Here is a 19,331-nt window from a genome sequence, read left to right on the forward strand (position 1 = left end):
GTGGGAAGAAAAAAAAAAAGGTGATATAAATGAGAACAGCTCTATAAACGTGTACTTTAGTTTAACTTATTAGTGAAAAATACAGTTACATGTTTAGGGTTCATAAAAATATTTAATGGGTTGAGGGGACTTGGGAAATTAATTTACATAAAAGAAAAGCTGCTTATGTTTAAAACCTCATCAATCCAAAAGCAGGGGTGTCCCTTGATTTAATTTTGTGTTGCTTGCAGAAATAGAGACCTTTGATTTAATATTGAGCATGTGCTTATGTTCAGCATAATTAACCATCCATAATATTTGCACTTAATTAGCCTCACCTACTATTGTGTATTTGTTATGATTTTGAACCATTTCAATCAAAATAATAATATTTTGTATAGTTTTATACGGAAATATATGGAAGGAAATTAGTTTACTTTTTTCTCACACTTGTTGATTTGAATATAAGCAATAGTTTAAACTACACAATATTAAGATGTTATGAGGGTTCGAATCCGAGACCTCTAATAAGCAAATCAAGACCCTTTTTCACTAGACTCGACTACATCCCGTTGGCTCTTTCACTTGTTGCCTAAGTTGGAACATAACACATATTGATGAATTTGCATAAAATAGTATTTCAGCCATGCTTTGCCAGCTACTGTACACAGAACACTGCGTTTGAGGACAAAAAATTTAAATTATAAATCAAAATAATTAATCTTATCGAACTACCAACATGTAGCATTATACACTAAAAAATTATATATATGTCATATATTACTTTGTATAAATATTTACAGGATAAATATAAAGCCATCAGCCGACAGTACCAGAGCGTCAAGTGTGGGTTCCATTTGTATATGTGACCATATAAAAAGAGAAAATTATTACATAAGTCATGCTAGAAATATCTTGAAGGTACCTATGTATTTTTCACACAACATAAAAAATAAAAATAAAAATAAAAATAAAATCCCAAAGATTCCATGGGAAACTACATAAGAAAACATAAAAGAAAAAACAAAAGAACAGACAACTCTCCTTTTTCCCCTTTTCCCTTTCTTCTTCTTCTTTATAGTTTCCCCGCCCTTTTTGGCCTGCCGCCATTAGCAAAGTATTTATTAATTTAATCTGTATTAATATACTAACATACTTAAAATGGATGAGATTAGTTTACCCTGTACATCTTGTTGCCATGTAAGGAAAAGGATACTGCTTGGCTTCTTAAAATTGAGTCGGAGTTTATTCTTAAAATTAATGTGGTTTTGACATAGTGAGGTGTGAGCATCACTCATATTAATTTGTACGTTCATTATTTTTGTAATGATACTACTTGAGTTACCTTGTTATTTTTGTAATGATGTTGCATAAGCTACCCTAGAAGACGATACTCCTTATTTATGAAAATAACAGTTTGACACATATGCAAAAATAATTCATAAAAAATACTAAAAGAAAAACTTATACACATATGTCATACAGTCATTAGTATGAAATAGGGAGTTCTTACTTATAAGATAATGATGGAAGTATTTTCCTTTTTGTAAGAGGTTAACGCATTTTATTTTATTTTATTTCTTAGTTTCTTAGTTCCTTGTCCCCTAAGTTATAATAATTTTGCTTTTGTGGGGATAAAAAATTATTTATCAATTTGCACAATCAATGTTTTTGTAAATAAAATCAAACAAAAAGGGAAACCCCCAAGAAATATACCCTTCTTGCTTTCATGAATTGGAAAGAGGAGAATGCCCCCACCCTAGTACTACCAACTTAGCTTCAAATAAAAAATTTATTTAAAAAAAAATGAACAATCGAAGATCTAAATCATGGATTAACATAATGAAAGCTTATGATCAACTAATGGTGGGCCCCGATCCTCCACATGGCAGGCACGTATTAAGACATAATCAATTAGCGTCCGAGTGACCACACCGTATTAAATCTCCAACTTGGATGAAGCCCTCAATGATTGGAGGCTCTGAAAGACGTTTCTATGACCGACAGTTACACGTATGACAATATAAATGCCATATAAGTCTTGGAAAATACGCAGCCAGCTCGACACGCCTAAATACGACCAATATGTACACTTAATTGCCCTACCATCCTCTGTCGTTTTGTCGGCGCCTCTCATCATTCTACAGTACGACACCGTCTAAGTCCAATCCGGGATGCTTATTCTTATTCTCTAAACAAATCAAAGATTAAGAGCATAATGTGATTTCAAATAAGAGCAAATTGCTTCTTTTAGAGTAGTGAAAAATTATGCATGGCGTCACACGTGAAAAATAATTTGTTGGGATTTGAAAGCAAACATCGCATCGTCGCTCAATAAATTAGTCGATCACGTTAGCATATAATTGGTTTGGTTAATTGTTAAACACTAATTAATTGAACTTTCTGATTAGAAAAAGAGTGCATGATTATTTACTAAATTATTTAAAGACTAAAACCAAAAACAAATACATGATTAAGTCAAGTTTAGATGATTTAATTAATTAGTAGCAACCCGCGTGTGAAATAGCTTTTGAGACACCAATGATGTGAATGTAGCTTTTGGGTTTGACTTCTCCTTAATTTCCCTCTTTTTCATTTTCTTTTCAATCCTATTCAATTGGAAAATCTTAATCTGAAAAAAACGAAATCCATGGTGAAAAAGTTGTCGCCCTATCACCACACCTAGGGTGCATGCATAGACACAAATATATATTGTAATATTATGCAATGATTTTTTATTTTATTTTTTCTGCACTAATCGATGAATCATTATGACCATACAGCAAACATGAATCCTGCAATTATTATATAAAAAATGTGTACCTAATTACGCCCCCCCCAAAAAAAAAACAAGAGTATAATATTTATTTATTTTTTAAAAGAAAAGAAGGAAGAAGAAGAAAATTACTCTTATATAGGTGTAAGAAAAAAGTGGTCTACTAGGCTTGTATTTTGAGTGCAGGACAGATTGGAATTTTGCTTTTATGGGGCGGCAATAGTTTTGATTTTCATTCTATATTTAAGGCTCGTTTGGGAGTGATTTTGGATAGTTTTGATTTATATGGAGAGTTAGAGCATCTACAATGGGCTCTTTAAACCACATTTTTAGACAAATTTTATCAACCTCCTAAAATAGGAGACCTATAGGAGCTCCTAAATTTGAGGAGAGAGAAAGAACTCTTAGTGACTCCATATATAATTTAATATTGTTTTATTTAATGAGTACTTCAAACCTTCAATTAATGCTAACTATTTTTTATATTATTTTTTAATAGAGATTGACCAATAAAAAAAGAGTTATATCATTTATGACTCCCTAAACTAAAGAGTATGATTGAAGTTTAACTCCCCTTTTATAAATTTAGGTTTTAGCAAAAAAACTTTTCACTTTTTTAAAAAATTTAATTAAAAAGACAGAAAAATCTCTTAACTTTCATAATCAAAGACATTTGTTTTAAATGATTTTATAGCGCTTCTCCCCAAAATCACTTAAAATCACTTTCAATGCTTCTCCTTTGTGTTTTTTCAAACGAGCCCTTCATTTCAAGACAATAATGGCTACCCGCCGAATTTGTGGTTTAATTAAAGCAACACTTAAGTCCGACGGAAGAGTCAAAAAGAAGAAATTGGAACTATATTAATTGACAAGTACTTAAGAATTAGGCCATTCCTTTAAAATCTATTTAGAAAATACCATACAATATATGAACCCTTTCTCGCTAGGTTTTGGGTCCCAGATGGATTTTTAAAGAGGACAGTGATAGATAGCTTGTTTGGAAAACCTCTTGATGGGTCGGATTCATCTCTTGTTCCCCATATATAATCAGGTTCATTATCCAGTAACTTAGATCAGAGTATTAGCTTAGCTCTTAACTAAATGTTTTTTTATTTAAATATAATAATTTGATGAGGAATATTTTAATTAAAATGAAGTTGTTCCAATTCATCACTTAATCTGGCCAGAATCAGTCCCGAGATAGAGGGGACAAAAGATTAGTTAGTGATCCAAAGCACATGGTGTAGCTTATTAGCTGATCCATCAAACTAACTAATAAACCAACATTAATGAGATATTATAGGGGTGGGCCGGCGATAATCATTTTGTGAGAAGGGCCCTCCTAATCAACTTGTCAAAATCAGTCGAATTCATCAGAGTAATGGCCTAACATGTTACACTTGAAATGATCGAGATTAGTAGACGAGATGTAAATTCAAACGTTAAAATTCAATATACAAACCTCTCGAGAGTGTAAAAATAGTAAATACTTGAATTTACCGCGTACATTTTGATCCCTTAATTACGACTTGCAAGGAAATAAATAACTGGGTAATTAGTGATGATTTATCTCGAGGTGTTATGAGAAAGAAACAAACACCGCCATGGAAAATCGTCATGAAAAAATGTCAGCCACGGCAATAATAGATTGTGGAATCATGTATATGACAAGACCTTGGAAATTATATACATTAGTCAGACTCAGAGGAGAAGAAAAGGACTTGTGAATACATAGTACTACATACAAGCGGCTTTTATGAATTATATAAATTGGTATATATATATATATATATATATATATATATGGTCATGTTGTCATGGACAGTTGGACGCCTTAGATAATGTAAGCGTGTAAATAGTCATTCACACAAGTCCTCGTCATGTTGATACTTCCGACCGACAAGAAATCTATCTCTTGCGGTTTGTGGCGCGCTTTCTCTCTCTTGGCGGCTGGCTGGTAATTGGAAGAGGAGGAGAGACTATACTGCTGCTTATTGTACCATCTTGACCTTATATAAAAGTCGGCAAGTTTTCGTGTGGCTACGTCACCATCATCTTCCACTTCATATTCCCGGTCCACTTCACGTCCTCTCTCTCTCTCTCTGAGAAAAACTTCTCTATCATGGGTTCACTCTCCGCACTATCACGCGAAGAGAAAGAAATAATGTGAAGCATCCAAAACAAGCAACTTATTCTCTCTCTCTCTCTCTCTGCGCGATTATGGACTGGAAACGACGTTTAAATTTGAGCTAATTATTAAGTCAGGATGTGGGATGGTATTTCTATGCTTAAGACAGAATGAATTATTTTCATATATGATCATGCAATCATAAATTATTAAGTTATTTTCAAGAAATTACAGTTAAGGTGAGCAAAGGTTAAGAATTGTGTAAGTAATGCCGAGGAAAAGAAAATGTTGTATATGGTATATTAACATAAAGGATCCTAACTTAAATACTAGTTGACAACATTTTTGCCTATAAAATTTTATAGGAGACAATGATCGAGGTGAAAAAGTGCATCCATGATAATGTGGGATGACTCCTTACTACACGTATGGCGAACTTTCAAACCTAATACGTGGACAACATATATTGGGTGACGTGGAGCATGTGTTGAAGTTGGGCCCAACAAGTGAAGCTTTGCTATGATATCATGAATGAAGTTGAGGTTTCACCCCAAAACCAATTGGCAATGATAGGAGCAGCCAAACTCCATATAAACCCAGGTTAGTTCTCTTAACTTTTCAATGTGGGACAAAAATTCTCAACACTGAATATGATGGAATGAAAATCATGTAGAACATAGCTTTTTTATATTGATAAGAATAGTTAGCTTAATAACAACAACAATTATAATATACAGTGTAATTTGCTAGGATGAATAAATACAATCCATATGATTTTAAAAAATTTCTTTATATAACAATGTAATCGTCTAAACTACTCTAATGTAATCAAATTTGAGTGTAAAGAGCATTGTCTTACCCAACTAATCTAACTTATATGTTGATGTATGACAAGATATGAGTCATTTATGGTGTGAAATATTAATTAAAATAAAGTGGTTCAAAGTTGAAAGAAAATTGTGCAAGAGAGGAAAATTCTGGTTAAGCATCAATTATGGCTTTAGGAAAAGAAGGAAGGCGTATCGTTGGGATTTTTGGGTTGCTTAATTTCTTGAGAAGATTTATATTATATTTATATTTTTAGAATAAGTTATCAATCAGGATATTATTTTCCTGATTTAATAATATGACAAGATTTATAAAAAGAAACCTTAAAACCATAGAAAACCCTAAGTTCCATAATATTTTTAAAACTTGAAAATAAATATGACTTTATAAAAAGAAACCTAAAACCATAGAAATAAGTTCCTAATTGACTAATAAAATCAATTAAAATCATATCAGGAAAATAATATCCTGATTGATAACTTATTCTAAAAATATAAATATAATATAAATCTTCTCAAGAAATTAAGCAACCCGAAAATTCCAACGATATGCCTTCCTTCTTTTCCTAGAACCATAATTGATGCTCAAGCATGACTTTCCATATTTGAAGCCAATTTTATGATTTTTCGTTTTCCGAATTTCCTTTGTAGGAACAAACCCATGATTTGTCCTACATCACATGTACATATGTCAATCCGTATAATTAAAATGGTCTGTAGCTGTTGGAGTCTTTCAACACGTAATCAGCCGTGGTCTCTTTTGAGGGTCGGTGGACTCCTCCCTATTCACCTCCCCTCTCTTCTCTCCATCTCATCTCTTATCCTTCCCTCTGTGTCCCACCCCCTCTCTTTCTTTCCTCTTTTTGAATTTTCTTTGTTCTTTTGTTTTTGTGATGTAAAAGTAGTTGCTGTAAAATGTTGTGGTTGTCATGAAATAGTTGCCGTCTTTTAACCCATGTAGACAAGAAAGATGTCGAATTACGTCGAATTTAGATTCAGTTGATGCGGCATTATAGGTTTAACCGGTATGACACTATGGCTCTTTTTGAGAGAATTTGGGTTGTGGTCTTGTTTTCATTTTGTTTCATTAATTTACTGCCCGGGCGGATGTATGGTCATGCAATCATAAAGTAATAAGTTAGTTGCTGCCCAAACAATTACAGTTAAAGTGAGCAGATCTTAAGAATAATGTAAGTAATGCCGAGGAAAAGAAATGTTGTATACTTCAACTAGTTGACTCCTTTTTTGCCTATAAAAGTTTATAGGAGACAATGATCGAGGTGAAAAAGTGCACCCATGATTTCTGAATAGGATGAAATGAAAATAAAAAATCATTTGATGTAGAATATGATTTTTTTAGGGAATATTTTTGCTAACCATTTTAATTCAAAGTGTATCTTTATTATCATTCTCAACACTTGACACGTGTTCATTAACACAATCATAATTAACTATTTAGTTTGTATTTATGGAACTATGGTTATGTCAATAGACACGTGTCAAATATTGAAAAGGGTGATGAAGATACACATTGGGTTAAAGTGGTGAGCAAAAATACTCCCCTTTTTTAAAGACAACATATTCTATTCATACGCCAAATTAATATTGATATAAGAACAACTAGCTTAATAATAACAATAATAATATACAACGTAATTTGCTAGGATGGATAAATACAATCCATATGATTTTTTTAAACAATTTTTATTATTTATGATATAATCATCTAAACTACTCTAATGTAATTAAATTTTAGTGTAAAGAGCATTGTCCCGCCCAACTGATCTTACTCATGTACATGTGTCGATCCATATAATTAAGATGGTCTCTAGTTATAGGAGTTTTTCAACACCATGAGCTCACATTATATATTACATTGGAAATGATTTTTTATTGTCAAAAATAGGGCCCTGAAATTAAATATATACTTATAATAATGAGGACATGTCATCTCTATAAGATGAAGAAATCACATCAAATCATCAACATTTACAATCTCTATCTCGTGATCTTCTTTCTAGTGTACATATCTACTCAATCACTTTGGCCTTAGCTTACACTTTTAGGTTTCATTCCTATTTTCTAAATATATATATATATATATATATATATATATATTGGGTTGATTCATCAATTAAATAATGGAATTGGATATCCTCGAAACTGATTTGTGAACATGGCCTATCTATCTAACTACCAAAATAAACACTTCAAGTCTTCAATGAATACTTAATCTATTATGCACGTAAGTATCACACGTGTCTCTATAGTTTATATATATATATATATATATATATATATATACACTATAGAGATGTGGACTTCATTTGCATTAACCATGGACCCATGATGATGGGTACATTTTGTTAGAGGTAGCCCAAGCAAAATAAGGACCAGAAGGCTCATTGGCCAAGGGTACAAATAGATAATTATATAAAGGGGAATGCTAACAATTTTTTCTTTAACTTTCTTATTTTTGGACTTTCTCCTTTTTCTTATGACATGTGTCATTATCCTTACACTTAAAACAATGTAATTAATGCATCGCACAAGCTAATTTTTGTTTTCCAAATTTATCCTTATTAAATGTATTGATTTTTTTACAACTTTATTATCACCTTATTAAAAAAATATATAAATAAGAAAAATGACAATTTTATTTACTTATTTTAAAAAGTGTCTTCTTTTTTCTTTTTTCTTTTTTTTCAAAGAGAACGTTTGTTTTTTGTTTTCCACAACAAAAATGATATCACTTCCATGAATAGTCATTTGATGAAAAAGATGTTTTAAAGATATTATTTTCAGGTAGTTATAAGAAGGGGAAAAAAAACAATAAAACATAAATATTACTAACAATAAACATATCAGTAAAATAAACTAGTTTATTAGCAACATCTGTTTTCTAGAAGAAAAAAACAGACATTAAACAAAAACTGACGTTTAAAGTAAAAAAGGTGATAAGAAATAAAGTTTTAAAAAGACTAATTTCTTGTAAAAAAAAATCAATATATTTATTAAGGGTAAACTTGGAAAATAAAAATTAGTTTATGTGATACACTAATGACATTGTTTTAAGTATAAAGAGGTGACACATATCATGAGTTAAAGGAAGAAGGTCTAAAAGAGAAGGTTGTTAACATTCCTCTTATATAAAATTTACAAATTTATAAATAAACTCAATTCTAGACATGTATTTATAAAAAAACCCAAGTACTATTTAAACATAGAAACACACCCAAAATCAACCCCAAAGTCAACTTTTTGGGTGTGTTTATAAATGAGTTTTGAGTGTGTGTAATGATGGGTTTTGGGTGTGTTTATAAAGTGTTTTAAGGTTTTATAATTTCAATAAAATATCAGAACTTCTATTATGTTATTATCGTGAGAATGCTATGTATTTTTTACTATTCCTTCTTGCGTCCCTCCCTATTTATAATAACATCTGCACATTAATAACAACGTGCGGACATCCGAATGAGATAATAATTGTATAAAATAAATAATTATAATAATTATAATATTGAAATTGTAGCACTCTCATATCATCAGCTTCATGGAAACTACTTGTATTTTGCTATAAAGGTACCGTCCTTTTCAAACAGTCTTCATCGACCAACAAGAAAGCTTCCTTTTTAAGAGATGATGATCACAAAATGATAGTGAAAGTAAAGCCATGGAAACCCATTTCTTTCCCTTCATCCTTCCCCCAAATGATTAGGTCCTTTGCCTGGCTCTCATACTTTTTCTTGTCCCCATAGAAAATATTTATACAATATTTCTTGTCGTCAAGGAATCACTCCTCTCTCCTTCGAGTGCATCAATCTTTCATGCCACACTTTTTATTTATTTTCATTTATTTTTTACATTCCACTTTTGTTTAAATCTTGACATACATGAATTTTAGTAGTCTAAACAAATATTTTACCTTATAATATCATCTAAAATTCTAAATTTGAAATCAATTCATCCGAATGAGCCCTAAAAAACACATATTTGATAGAGTCCAGTTGAATTAGACAAAAGTATTTTGTTAAGAGATTAAAAGCTTTTGAGTATATCATGAAGAAACCACTTAAAATAAATGTGTTCCGTGAAACAATATTGTCATGTACATGAAAATATGCACGAAGCACTTGCATTTTAAATGATTTTTGTTTCTCCATGTAATTCTTTATAGAACACTAGCTCTCAAAAACATACCCTTACAAAAGATTGTTGAGGAATCTCCTCATCTTTCTAGATGGCTGATTGTGAAGTTTAGACACCCATGAACATGATCATGAACAATTGGGGTTAAAATGGGAGAATTATTATTATTTTTAAATAAAGAAAAAGGCAATTGAGGTAGTTTAGTGATATGATGGTCCTTTCCTCTTGTGCCAGCCAGGTTGTTTTAGTGGTTTATAAATAATAATTGCCCTAGTTAACTTCAATTTGGGGTTAATTATGTGGTTTCAACTCCTCTATTAATGAGGGGTTTAGTTTTAAGATTCCTTGGTCCCGCTTGGGCCAGTCCCACCCATGCACCCAATCCACTATAAATCAAGTCAAAAGTTGTAATTAGGGTGCCTTGAGAAGAAAAACCATCCATGTCTAATCACCAAGCTAAGGAGATAACCCTCTGATTAAAATTTCATGTCCCCAATTGATAACCAAATTTTTTGATTTGACACCAATAAATATTCTAATTAACGCCTTTAGTCTGTGTGTCCACATGCTTTTGCTCTCTAACTAAAAATCTTTTTTTAGCTATAGCTGTAATAATAATAATTGGAAGTAGGACTAAGTTTTCATGGTTTAGAACTTAGAATCATATCTAAAGTGTAATCTATAATTAATTTTAAGGTCAATGGACGAGGACAATGCTTTGTTTGCATAAAAGTTTCTCTGATTGAGATCAATTACATTCTTATTAGATGACTGATTGCTTGCAAAAAATCCCTTTATGTCTGAGGTGATTGTCTTGTTTTCGATGTCGGAAGTTGTTTCAAATTCGAATCTCGGCTCTCCTACTGATTAAAAGAATTCAGGGAAAGATGTACCTCAACTATCTCAATATCAAACTTTAATTTTTGTTAGTACAAAAGCACGATAGGGTTGGCTTTCATTTGGTTTACTTCGACTCTTATGTGACATAATTTGGCGTCTTATATATAAGATCATTCATTCATCCCTTATTACATAGGATCCACGTTTGCCTTATCATTGGTGTCATGTAATTGAACATACACAAGTGGAAGACATATCAAATCTTTTTCCTTTTCGGGGTTTTGATTCACTTGCAAATTATTTACAATTACAAAAAATGGCACTTCTCTCGTTTTATTACTATTTTAACTTTCAAAAACTCCTTATAAATTTATAAAATTACATTTATAATGATAAAACATTTTACTTTTTATTACAAAAATATTATGTAAACATGTCAATTCATCGGACTAATGTTCTTGTCCGCTTTGCTTTATACGAATAAGATCCTAATTATTGTTTAGAGAAAGGCCCGTAGTGGCGAATAAATTGTATAATGGATAACCTTGTGGTAACCAATGCTTCCAGTTAATGAAATTTACTTTCTTTCGGAAAAAAAATCATTGATTGTAAATTAAAAAAAAAAAAAATTCATCATTGTATAGCATGAGCATGCAGCAATTTAGTAATGGGCTTCAATAAGATTTGCATTTTGCTTATTTATTTATTGGGTTTGAGTTTCGACCCCACAAAAAAAATTCATGGGTTCGAGTTGTATCAATCTTGGGCCAAAACCAGCCATGTAAGAGGCTTTGCCAAAGCAAGCCGACCAAAACGACAAGTCCCAGAGTTGGTTGGGTTTCTTTTTCTTAAAGCAGGCCTCGCTGGGCTCTTCGCTACCCGCTTTTTTTTTTCTTCTTCTTCTTTGCTTTCAATTGTGAATAAAACGACCCGTCGGTCATAGCTGGTCACCCCACCAGCAACCATTTTACTTTCACAGCCAAAAAAAAATAGAAAGAGCGAAAGACAGAGAGAGAGAGAGAGAGAGAGAGAGACTGAGAGAAAGAGAGAGGGAGAATCAGATGGAGTCGGAAAGCGGGGCGTCACTGCCGTCAGGACCAGACGCGAAGAAGCGGCGAGTGACATACTTCTACGAGCCCACCGTGGGCGACTACTACTACGGCCAAGGCCACCCGATGAAGCCCCACCGCATCCGCATGGCCCACAACCTAATCGTGCACTACGGCCTCCATCGTCGGATGGAGATCAACCGCCCCTTCCCCGCCGGCCCCAACGACATCCGCCGCTTCCACTCCGACGACTATGTCGACTTCCTCGCCTCCGTCAGCCCCGAGACCCTCGCCGAGTCCTCCTACTCCCGCCACCTCAAGCGCTTCAACGTCGGCGAGGACTGCCCCGTCTTCGACGGCCTCTTCGGCTTCTGCCAGGCCTCCGCCGGTGGCTCCATCGGCGCCGCCGTTAAGCTCAACCGCCAGGACGCCGATATCGCCCTCAACTGGGCCGGCGGCCTCCACCACGCCAAGAAGTCCGAGGCCTCCGGCTTCTGTTATGTCAATGATATCGTCCTCGGCATTCTTGAGCTGCTCAAGGTTCACAAGGTAATAATAAACCACACTTTTGTTTGTTTTTTATTATTAAATTATTTTATTATCTATTGAAATGGCGATTTTTGTTGGGTTCTAATTTCAATGAGCTTAGCAACTGATTGAGGATATTGATGTTTCTGTGAGGCATTGTTTACTTACACTAGAGCTATGTTTAGTAACTGAGCTATATATGTTTTGTGCTTATTACTACGTTATATTTAGTGATTTTTAGTTACTGAGATGTACTTGTTTTGCTGTATGCTTGCTTGCACTTAATTGGTAACAAGTAGTTTTGGGGTTAGGAAAGTTGAATCTGATAAAAATTTAAGGGTGATATTTATTGTGAAAGTATCCATTTTTATTTTTCTGATTATACATGCGGTTTAAGTGTTAAATCTTTGTTCTGCTCATTTGTTGTATTATGCATGCCATCATTACTTTTTCATTGTTTGATAATTTGCATATGTAATCTGGTCATTGTCGCTGGGCAGCGTGTGCTTTATGTAGATATTGATGTGCACCATGGAGATGGAGTTGAGGAGGCATTTTACACCACTGACAGGGTCATGACTGTGTCCTTCCATAAATTTGGGGATTTCTTTCCTGGGACTGGGCACATTAAGGACGTTGGGGCAGGGACTGGGAAGAACTATGCGCTGAATGTCCCGCTAAACGATGGAATGGATGACGAGAGTTTTCGTGGTCTGTTTCGGCCCATCCTCCAAAAAGTCATGGAGATGTATCAGCCTGATGCAGTTGTTCTACAGTGTGGTGCAGATTCATTGTCTGGTGATAGGTTGGGGTGCTTCAACTTGTCTGTCAAAGGCCATGCAGATTGTCTTCGTTTCCTTAGATCTTTTAATGTTCCTCTGATGGTCTTGGGTGGTGGAGGTTATACGATCCGGAATGTTGCCCGTTGCTGGTGTTACGAGGTTTCGTTCTCACCTTTCTGTCTCCATTTTTGGCAATCACATTAACATCTTTTACTTCTGTCTCCTATTTCTTTGAACTTTTTTGCAACAACTCTTATGCAATGTAATGTCCTTATGATTGCATCTATTACTTTGCACAGACAGCAGTGGCAGTTGGGGTGGAACCTGATAATAAGTTGCCTTACAATGAATACTATGAGTATTTTGGTCCAGATTATACTCTTCATATTCCCCCATCCAACATGGAGAACCTAAACTCACCTAAAGAGATGGAGGCAATAAGGTGTGTTAGTTGCTGCTAGTGGGTTGTATTGTCATTCAGTTTACTTTTAAGTTGAATTTTTAATTGGTGATTACTGACACCAATAAGGTGAAATTTATTATACCTTACCCCAAGCATTCTTGAACTATTTATTAGACCTATGAAAAATACTTAAAAATCTACTAACCATATGCATTGCTTTAGTATAATTTTGGTAAAAGGAAATGGTTCTGAACTTAAGGGAACTCATATCATGTTGTAAAGAGGAAATAGCTCATCTTTAATTTGCTTATCTTTGCAAATATAATGGAACATTGTCAAGCCTATCCTTGGAACTTATTGCATGGTGCAGTAGAATCTCTAGCTAGGAAACATTTGTTAGAATGCTGGACTGTTTTATTTAATTTGCAGTAAACACACACACACACACACACACCCCTCATCATACATGTTTTGATTTTTGTTTACTTTCCCAGGAATACGCTACTAGATCAACTTTCTAGAATACCTCATACACCCAGCGTTCCTTTCCAGACAACACCACCAACAACACAAGTACCAGAGGAGGTTCGTGTTAGTGCGAATTGATTCGATAATTTTCCAGGGTTTTATGTTTTCAGCATTTTCCTTGATTCTTATAACCTTACCATTTGCTTCAATGGATGCAGGCGGAAGAGAACATGGAAGAAAGACCAAAGCCTCGCATTTGGGATGGCGCGGATTATGATTCTGATCCTGAAGAAGACAAGCATTGGACTAAATTCTCCAACCCTGTTGGTCAGCATGCAGTTAAAACTGAGATGCGGTAAGGCTTTTTATATTTTATATCATAGTAAAATAATCATATATCAATGAGACTTGTATCCAAAGTGTATTAAGGATATTTCTCTTGATAAAAATGCAATTCAATTGTTGGATAATGAGCATTCTAGTTATTGTCCCTCTTCTAATGTTCGGAGTTGTGGTTGTTAATATAGGGATGATGCAGATGGGATGGAAGACGAGAAACCAAATCATCCTCCGTGCTGCTGACACAGATGGAATTTTGTAGCTTCTGGTCGTAATGTCCCTGTATCACCTGTCTATGAGATGTTTACTGAAGCAGAGACCGCATAATTTCTAGAAAAGGCATCCTATTAATTAGCGAGGAATTAGAGTAGGCTACTAGCCACCATCCTAATTGTCAATTCGGTGACGCCCTTGCTAATCGGATGCCATTTGTTTTAGAATCACCCTTTGTAAAACCGAACTTACATTGATAGCAGGCGAATATTAATACACTGTGCATAGAAAGCTTCTAAGATAGTTCTAAAGGATTGATGTGTTTCTAGTTTATTGTTCATGTAGCCTCTCAGAATGTAGAATGTACCAATTATATGTTATTTTGTTCATTTGAAAATTCTCTTATTCTCTAATTTGGAGGGTATTCTACACTGCGTGAAGTATTGCCAGGTGACCCCAGAAGCTGAACTAATAGAAAAGTAGACCCCAACACAATCCAGTTCTAGAATTCAAAGAAATTTTAACAATTTTCTTAAATATAATATAAATTTTATGGGCGCTACTACGAGAATTACGCTCCCTTTTCTTTTTCTTTGCTTTCTCTTTTAAGTGAAACAGACTACAGAGAACAATAAGCAATGTCGCTTCTGCAAAACCCCCACCAAATTCGACCGTTGATTTCCTACCCAATTCAAAATTTCCCAAGCTCTTTCCAACCCTCATCTCCAACCCTCCATTTCTCCACCAAAACACCTCCAAAGCCAATCCACTTCCACCCATTAACGCCAAAATCCCAACCCGCCCACCATCCCGCCCCCCAAACCAGAACCCAAGACGACGGCATCCCCGCAGAGGATGTCAAAATCCTCGCCAAATTCAAGTCCAGGTACAATTACATTCGTGTCCTCGAAGTTTCTCGAAGAGCTGACCACCCCTTTGCTGGGTCAAGGCTTCTCCTTCTTGACAACCCTGGAAACATCCACAGCATCTCCTTCATTTTCAAGTCCCTCACCAGCACTTACTTTGACGTCTTCGCCACCTTGCCGCCTATTTTGCCTCCTGGACCTGTCGGAATTCTCGGGTTCGGGGCGGGTTCTGCCGCAAGGTCCATTCTTGAGCTGTACCCAGAAGTTGCGGTTCATGGGTGGGAGCTTGACCCGTCTGTGATTGCTGTGGGCAGAGAGTACTTTGGTCTCTCAAAGCTGGAAAGACAGTACCCAGGTAGGCTTATAATTCATGTTGGAGACGCATTCAAAGCTAGCACTAGAGATGGGTTTTCAGGGATTTTGGTGGATTTGTTTTGTAAAGGCAGTTTGGTTCCTGAGCTGCAAGACCCAAATACTTGGAAGATGCTCAGAAAGTGTTTGAGAAAAGGCGGGAGAATAATGGTCAATGTAGGAGGTAGTTGTGTGGAGGCTGAGGACTCAACGAGAGATGGGAAAGTAGTTATGGAAGACACATTGAAGGCTATGCATCAGGTTTTCGGCGACAAGCTTTTCGTATTGGGCCTTGGGAATCGACAGGAAGATAGCTCCCTTGCTCTTACTGGTGATTTGCCTGATCTTGAAGCTTGGAAGAAGATGCTGCACCGTTCCTTAGCTCGTTATATTGATAAGTGGAAGCCATTTAGCGGTTAAATGGGTAGGCGTTCTTAACTTCCTTTGAATAAGGATGGTTATTACTGTGATTACTGAAGCATTCGTTAGACATTAGGCAGTCTATTGATGCTAATCCATGTAATTGTGCATGAATTTTCCTGTTTGAATCAGCATAGATAAAAATTTAACTATTACATTGTATTGTTGGCATGTGTCAATATTTGAGCTTTCTTTGAGCTTCTTGGTTGAGTCCTGGTGCATCCTCATAAATCAAGTTGAAGGATAAAGCTCAATATATTGTACTAAACAATAGTTTTGTCCCCAGCTTGTGCTTAAAACAGTAACAGAGAGAAGTAAAATTGTCATAATCGACTGTTCTATTCATCAGAATGCTTTAGACTACAACTTGGTTTTCTTTTTTGTGACTTTTTGGTTTTTCGAGCAGCTTGTTGGAAGGGTTGAATTCATATCAGATACAGAAGCCAGCTGTATGCTAATATCATCCAATATAAATATTGTGGCTTTTATTCAATACCATAAATTTCATTGGAATTGTGCCGCTAACAGTTATAAAACTGAGGATGTTTCAGTCAGCATGTTATTTAAGCATATCTTAGCCTTTGTAAATTGAAGTCAATTGTGTCGCTGTATGGTGACGGTGCTTCCCATGAAAGCAAAGGAAGTAACATGTAACGTCGAGGTCAACTCCATCATATCTTAGCCTATTTAACCATAGTCAATCCTTCTTCTACCAAACCCTCAGTAAACAAAACAAAAAGACAAACTATAGTCTCTCGTAAAGACAATTTAGCTCAAGTAGAGACTATAAATCTCGGTTTCAAATTGAAAGCATTCTGCAAGTTCTTGCTCTTCCATGACGAGCAGATTTCTGGAAAAGTTTGTTTTAGCTGTTGTGGCAGTATATCTTCTTGTGGGTGTTTCTTCTGCAACTTGTACATTACTTCCTCATGGTAATAATATCTTTCCAGTGATGAGATCTGTATCAGTTCCATTGAAGTTGATCATGTTGACTGAGCCCCACTTATGACGTGATCTAGTTTTATGATTTACCACTTATTAACATTGCATCCTGCATTTACATATGTTGTAGAGAATCATGAGGTTGTACTATTTTCCCTTTAATATATCAAACTTTGTGTCTATTAACATTTCTTGCTTGTGATCTTCTATGGCTGAAGGTGGCGAGAAGAGTTTGTCGCACATTGACTGCAGAGATGGCATGAGAAAGATTGTTGGAAGAAAAGGAGGTAGCTTTGGATGTCAAAGTGACATTGTTAGCAAGAATACAGTGCCCATCCGCAGCCTAAGAATAATCATTACAACCTCTCCGCCTTCACCGACAAAAAATCTACGAAAATCACAGGCCGCTACTGCACCTCCTCCGCTTATTATATGATGGCCGAGTACCTATGTTTATTTCTGTTCCCATTGTTCCCCAGGGAAGATACTTGTTGCCTCATTTGCAAGTCCATTTGGTCTTTGTACAAGCGACTTGAGTCAAAGTATGTAAATGTGTTTGAATATTTTTGCAAGTATACAAATCCATAATTATCTCTTCAATTTTCACAAGGAAATTAAAAGACCGCGTATCAAGTTTTCCTGTGTTGTTGCTCTGACCTAAGATTGCAAAGCAATTTAATTGAGTTCCAAAGAAACATGAAATGCCAAAAGCACTGGACAGGGAAGCTTCCAGGAAGAAAAACCAACTGTGGTTCTTGGTCAAAAGCAGCCTAGAGTTAGGGGAATTGTCATACAATGGGCTGTATCAAAATTCTAAGGTTAAAGTCAAGTTACCAAAGCTTTTTTGAAAATCTAAACCACGGCATGTAAAATTCCTTCTTCAACCCAACTGCACAACGCCTACAAATCTTGCTTCCCCTTGTCTTCATCGCAACGACTCAACGTTGACGCGATAGGATTTTTCCGATGATGAATGGTTTTCCAGCAAAGTTTATGCTGGTTATTGCAGCACTAGTGTTGCTTCTCATGGGGGAGTTCCAAGCAACATGTGCTTTTCTTCGCGGTAGGTAATTAGCTAGTTACATTTCTTTATGCTTTATCTGGTAATTTAATTAATTAATTTCTTGATTGCTTGCTGTGATTTTCTTTATATGGCTAGCTGAAGCTGATCAAGGTATTGTGAAGAGTACTTTGTCGCATGTTGACTGTACAAGAGATGGCTTGAGGAAGATAAATACTGGAAGAAAAGAAGGTAGCTTTGGATCATGTCAAACTGACATTTTTAGCAAGAAAATAGTGCCCATTCGACGCAACCTAGGACGAGTGATAGTGCCCAAGCCACCTTCTCCCACCAGAAACCTCCCTCCGCACCACAGGCGTCCGCCATCATTCAATGATACTTACTCTCCAGAATCCTAAGTAATGTTACACAGTACCCATCATTTGGTATACAAAATTTGATGAATAAATTTAGTGCGTTTAGCATTACTCATCATATGTACTTAATTAATCTATTCCCTAGGCAAGTAATTGTCTTTTAACTTGTTGCCTCATCTGCAAGTCCATTGATTTAGCACCAAATTTATACAAGCATCTGTAATCTAAGAAAGGAAAATACAATAATAAAATTCTAATAAGAACTAAAATAAGGTGATTATGGCACAAAAGATACTTTGCTTCCATTAACTTGTGCAGTTTCCACTTATCCACTCGCATTAAGCTAAGGCCTGGTGTGCAGCTGCAGGCAGATTTCAATATGAACGTACTTACTGAGGGGACAAAAGGAAAGCTATGGGACTAAAAAGTCAACTTTTTGGAAATCTAAACCGAAGCATGTAATAAAAAGTATCGTCTATAAATCTTGCTTCCTCGTGCCTTCTTCATGTCACAGAATTTACAGTTCGCAATAACTATAAGTTGTTGGTTCTGTTGCAGAAAATGAATGGTTTTCCAGCAAAATTTATGGTACTTGCAGCCGCCTTGTTGTTTGTTTTGGGGGATTTTGCAGCAACTTCTGCCTTGATTCCAGTTGGTGATGGTTTTTCATGTTAGTAGTTATTGTGTCTGCTGAGAATTTCATCCGCTATGTATTAGCGTTCATGCATGCATGGATGATATTTTTTTTGGCATGAAATAAGGTGGTAAGCAGAGCACTTCAGCATTTGTGCCTGACAGTAAAGATGGCTCAAGATACACATTTTCAAGGAGAGAAGATTGCTTTGGATGTCAAAGAATGAACCTTAACAAAGGCAGGCAAGTGCTGCTGAGATT

General features: G+C 35.3%; 2 protein-coding genes across 3 annotated transcripts; both read left to right on the plus strand.

The window, feature by feature from the left end:
* Positions 1 to 11,641: 11,641 nt before the first annotated feature.
* HDA6 (histone deacetylase 6) lies at positions 11,642 to 14,894 on the plus strand. Its single transcript, XM_089042049.1, has 6 exons — positions 11,642 to 12,297; positions 12,777 to 13,217; positions 13,358 to 13,500; positions 13,956 to 14,046; positions 14,148 to 14,284; positions 14,457 to 14,894. Exons 1-6 carry the CDS (start codon positions 11,761 to 11,763, stop codon positions 14,509 to 14,511), a joined length of 1,404 nt encoding a protein of 467 aa, XP_088898175.1. The 5' UTR covers positions 11,642 to 11,760; the 3' UTR covers positions 14,512 to 14,894.
* Positions 14,895 to 15,015: 121 nt separating this feature from the next.
* LOC103337926 (S-adenosyl-L-methionine-dependent methyltransferases superfamily protein) lies at positions 15,016 to 17,660 on the plus strand. 2 transcript variants are annotated; one of them, XM_008241095.2, is made up of 3 exons: positions 15,016 to 15,702; positions 15,790 to 16,122; positions 17,279 to 17,660. In XM_008241095.2, the coding sequence occupies exons 1-2, from the start codon at positions 15,120 to 15,122 to the stop codon at positions 16,116 to 16,118; spliced, it is 912 nt and encodes a 303-aa protein (XP_008239317.1). In that variant the 5' UTR covers positions 15,016 to 15,119; the 3' UTR covers positions 16,119 to 16,122; positions 17,279 to 17,660. The 2 variants fall into 2 exon arrangements, with proteins under 2 accessions (XP_008239317.1, XP_008239316.1); XM_008241094.2 differs by having other exon boundaries at positions 15,025 to 16,122.
* The last annotated feature ends 1,671 nt before the right edge of the window (positions 17,661 to 19,331 follow it).

This window comes from Prunus mume, linkage group LG7, assembly GCF_029339155.1.
Source record: "Prunus mume cultivar Tortuosa linkage group LG7, ASM2933915v1, whole genome shotgun sequence".
Lineage (NCBI taxonomy): Eukaryota > Viridiplantae > Streptophyta > Magnoliopsida > Rosales > Rosaceae > Prunus > Prunus mume.

What these genes read in the sequence shown, in the direction of transcription:
- HDA6 (XM_089042049.1), top strand. Translation starts at nt 11,761, where the DNA reads ATGGAGTCGGAAAGCGGGGCGTCACTGCCGTCAGGACCAGACGCGAAG. An exon ending in CAACACAAGTACCAGAGGAG is followed by an intron (nt 14,047 to 14,147) that starts GTTCGTGTTAGT and finishes CAATGGATGCAG; the next exon opens with GCGGAAGAGAACATGGAAGA. An exon ending in GCAGTTAAAACTGAGATGCG is followed by an intron (nt 14,285 to 14,456) that starts GTAAGGCTTTTT and finishes TTGTTAATATAG; the next exon opens with GGATGATGCAGATGGGATGG.
- LOC103337926 (XM_008241094.2), top strand. Translation starts at nt 15,120, where the DNA reads ATGTCGCTTCTGCAAAACCCCCACCAAATTCGACCGTTGATTTCCTAC.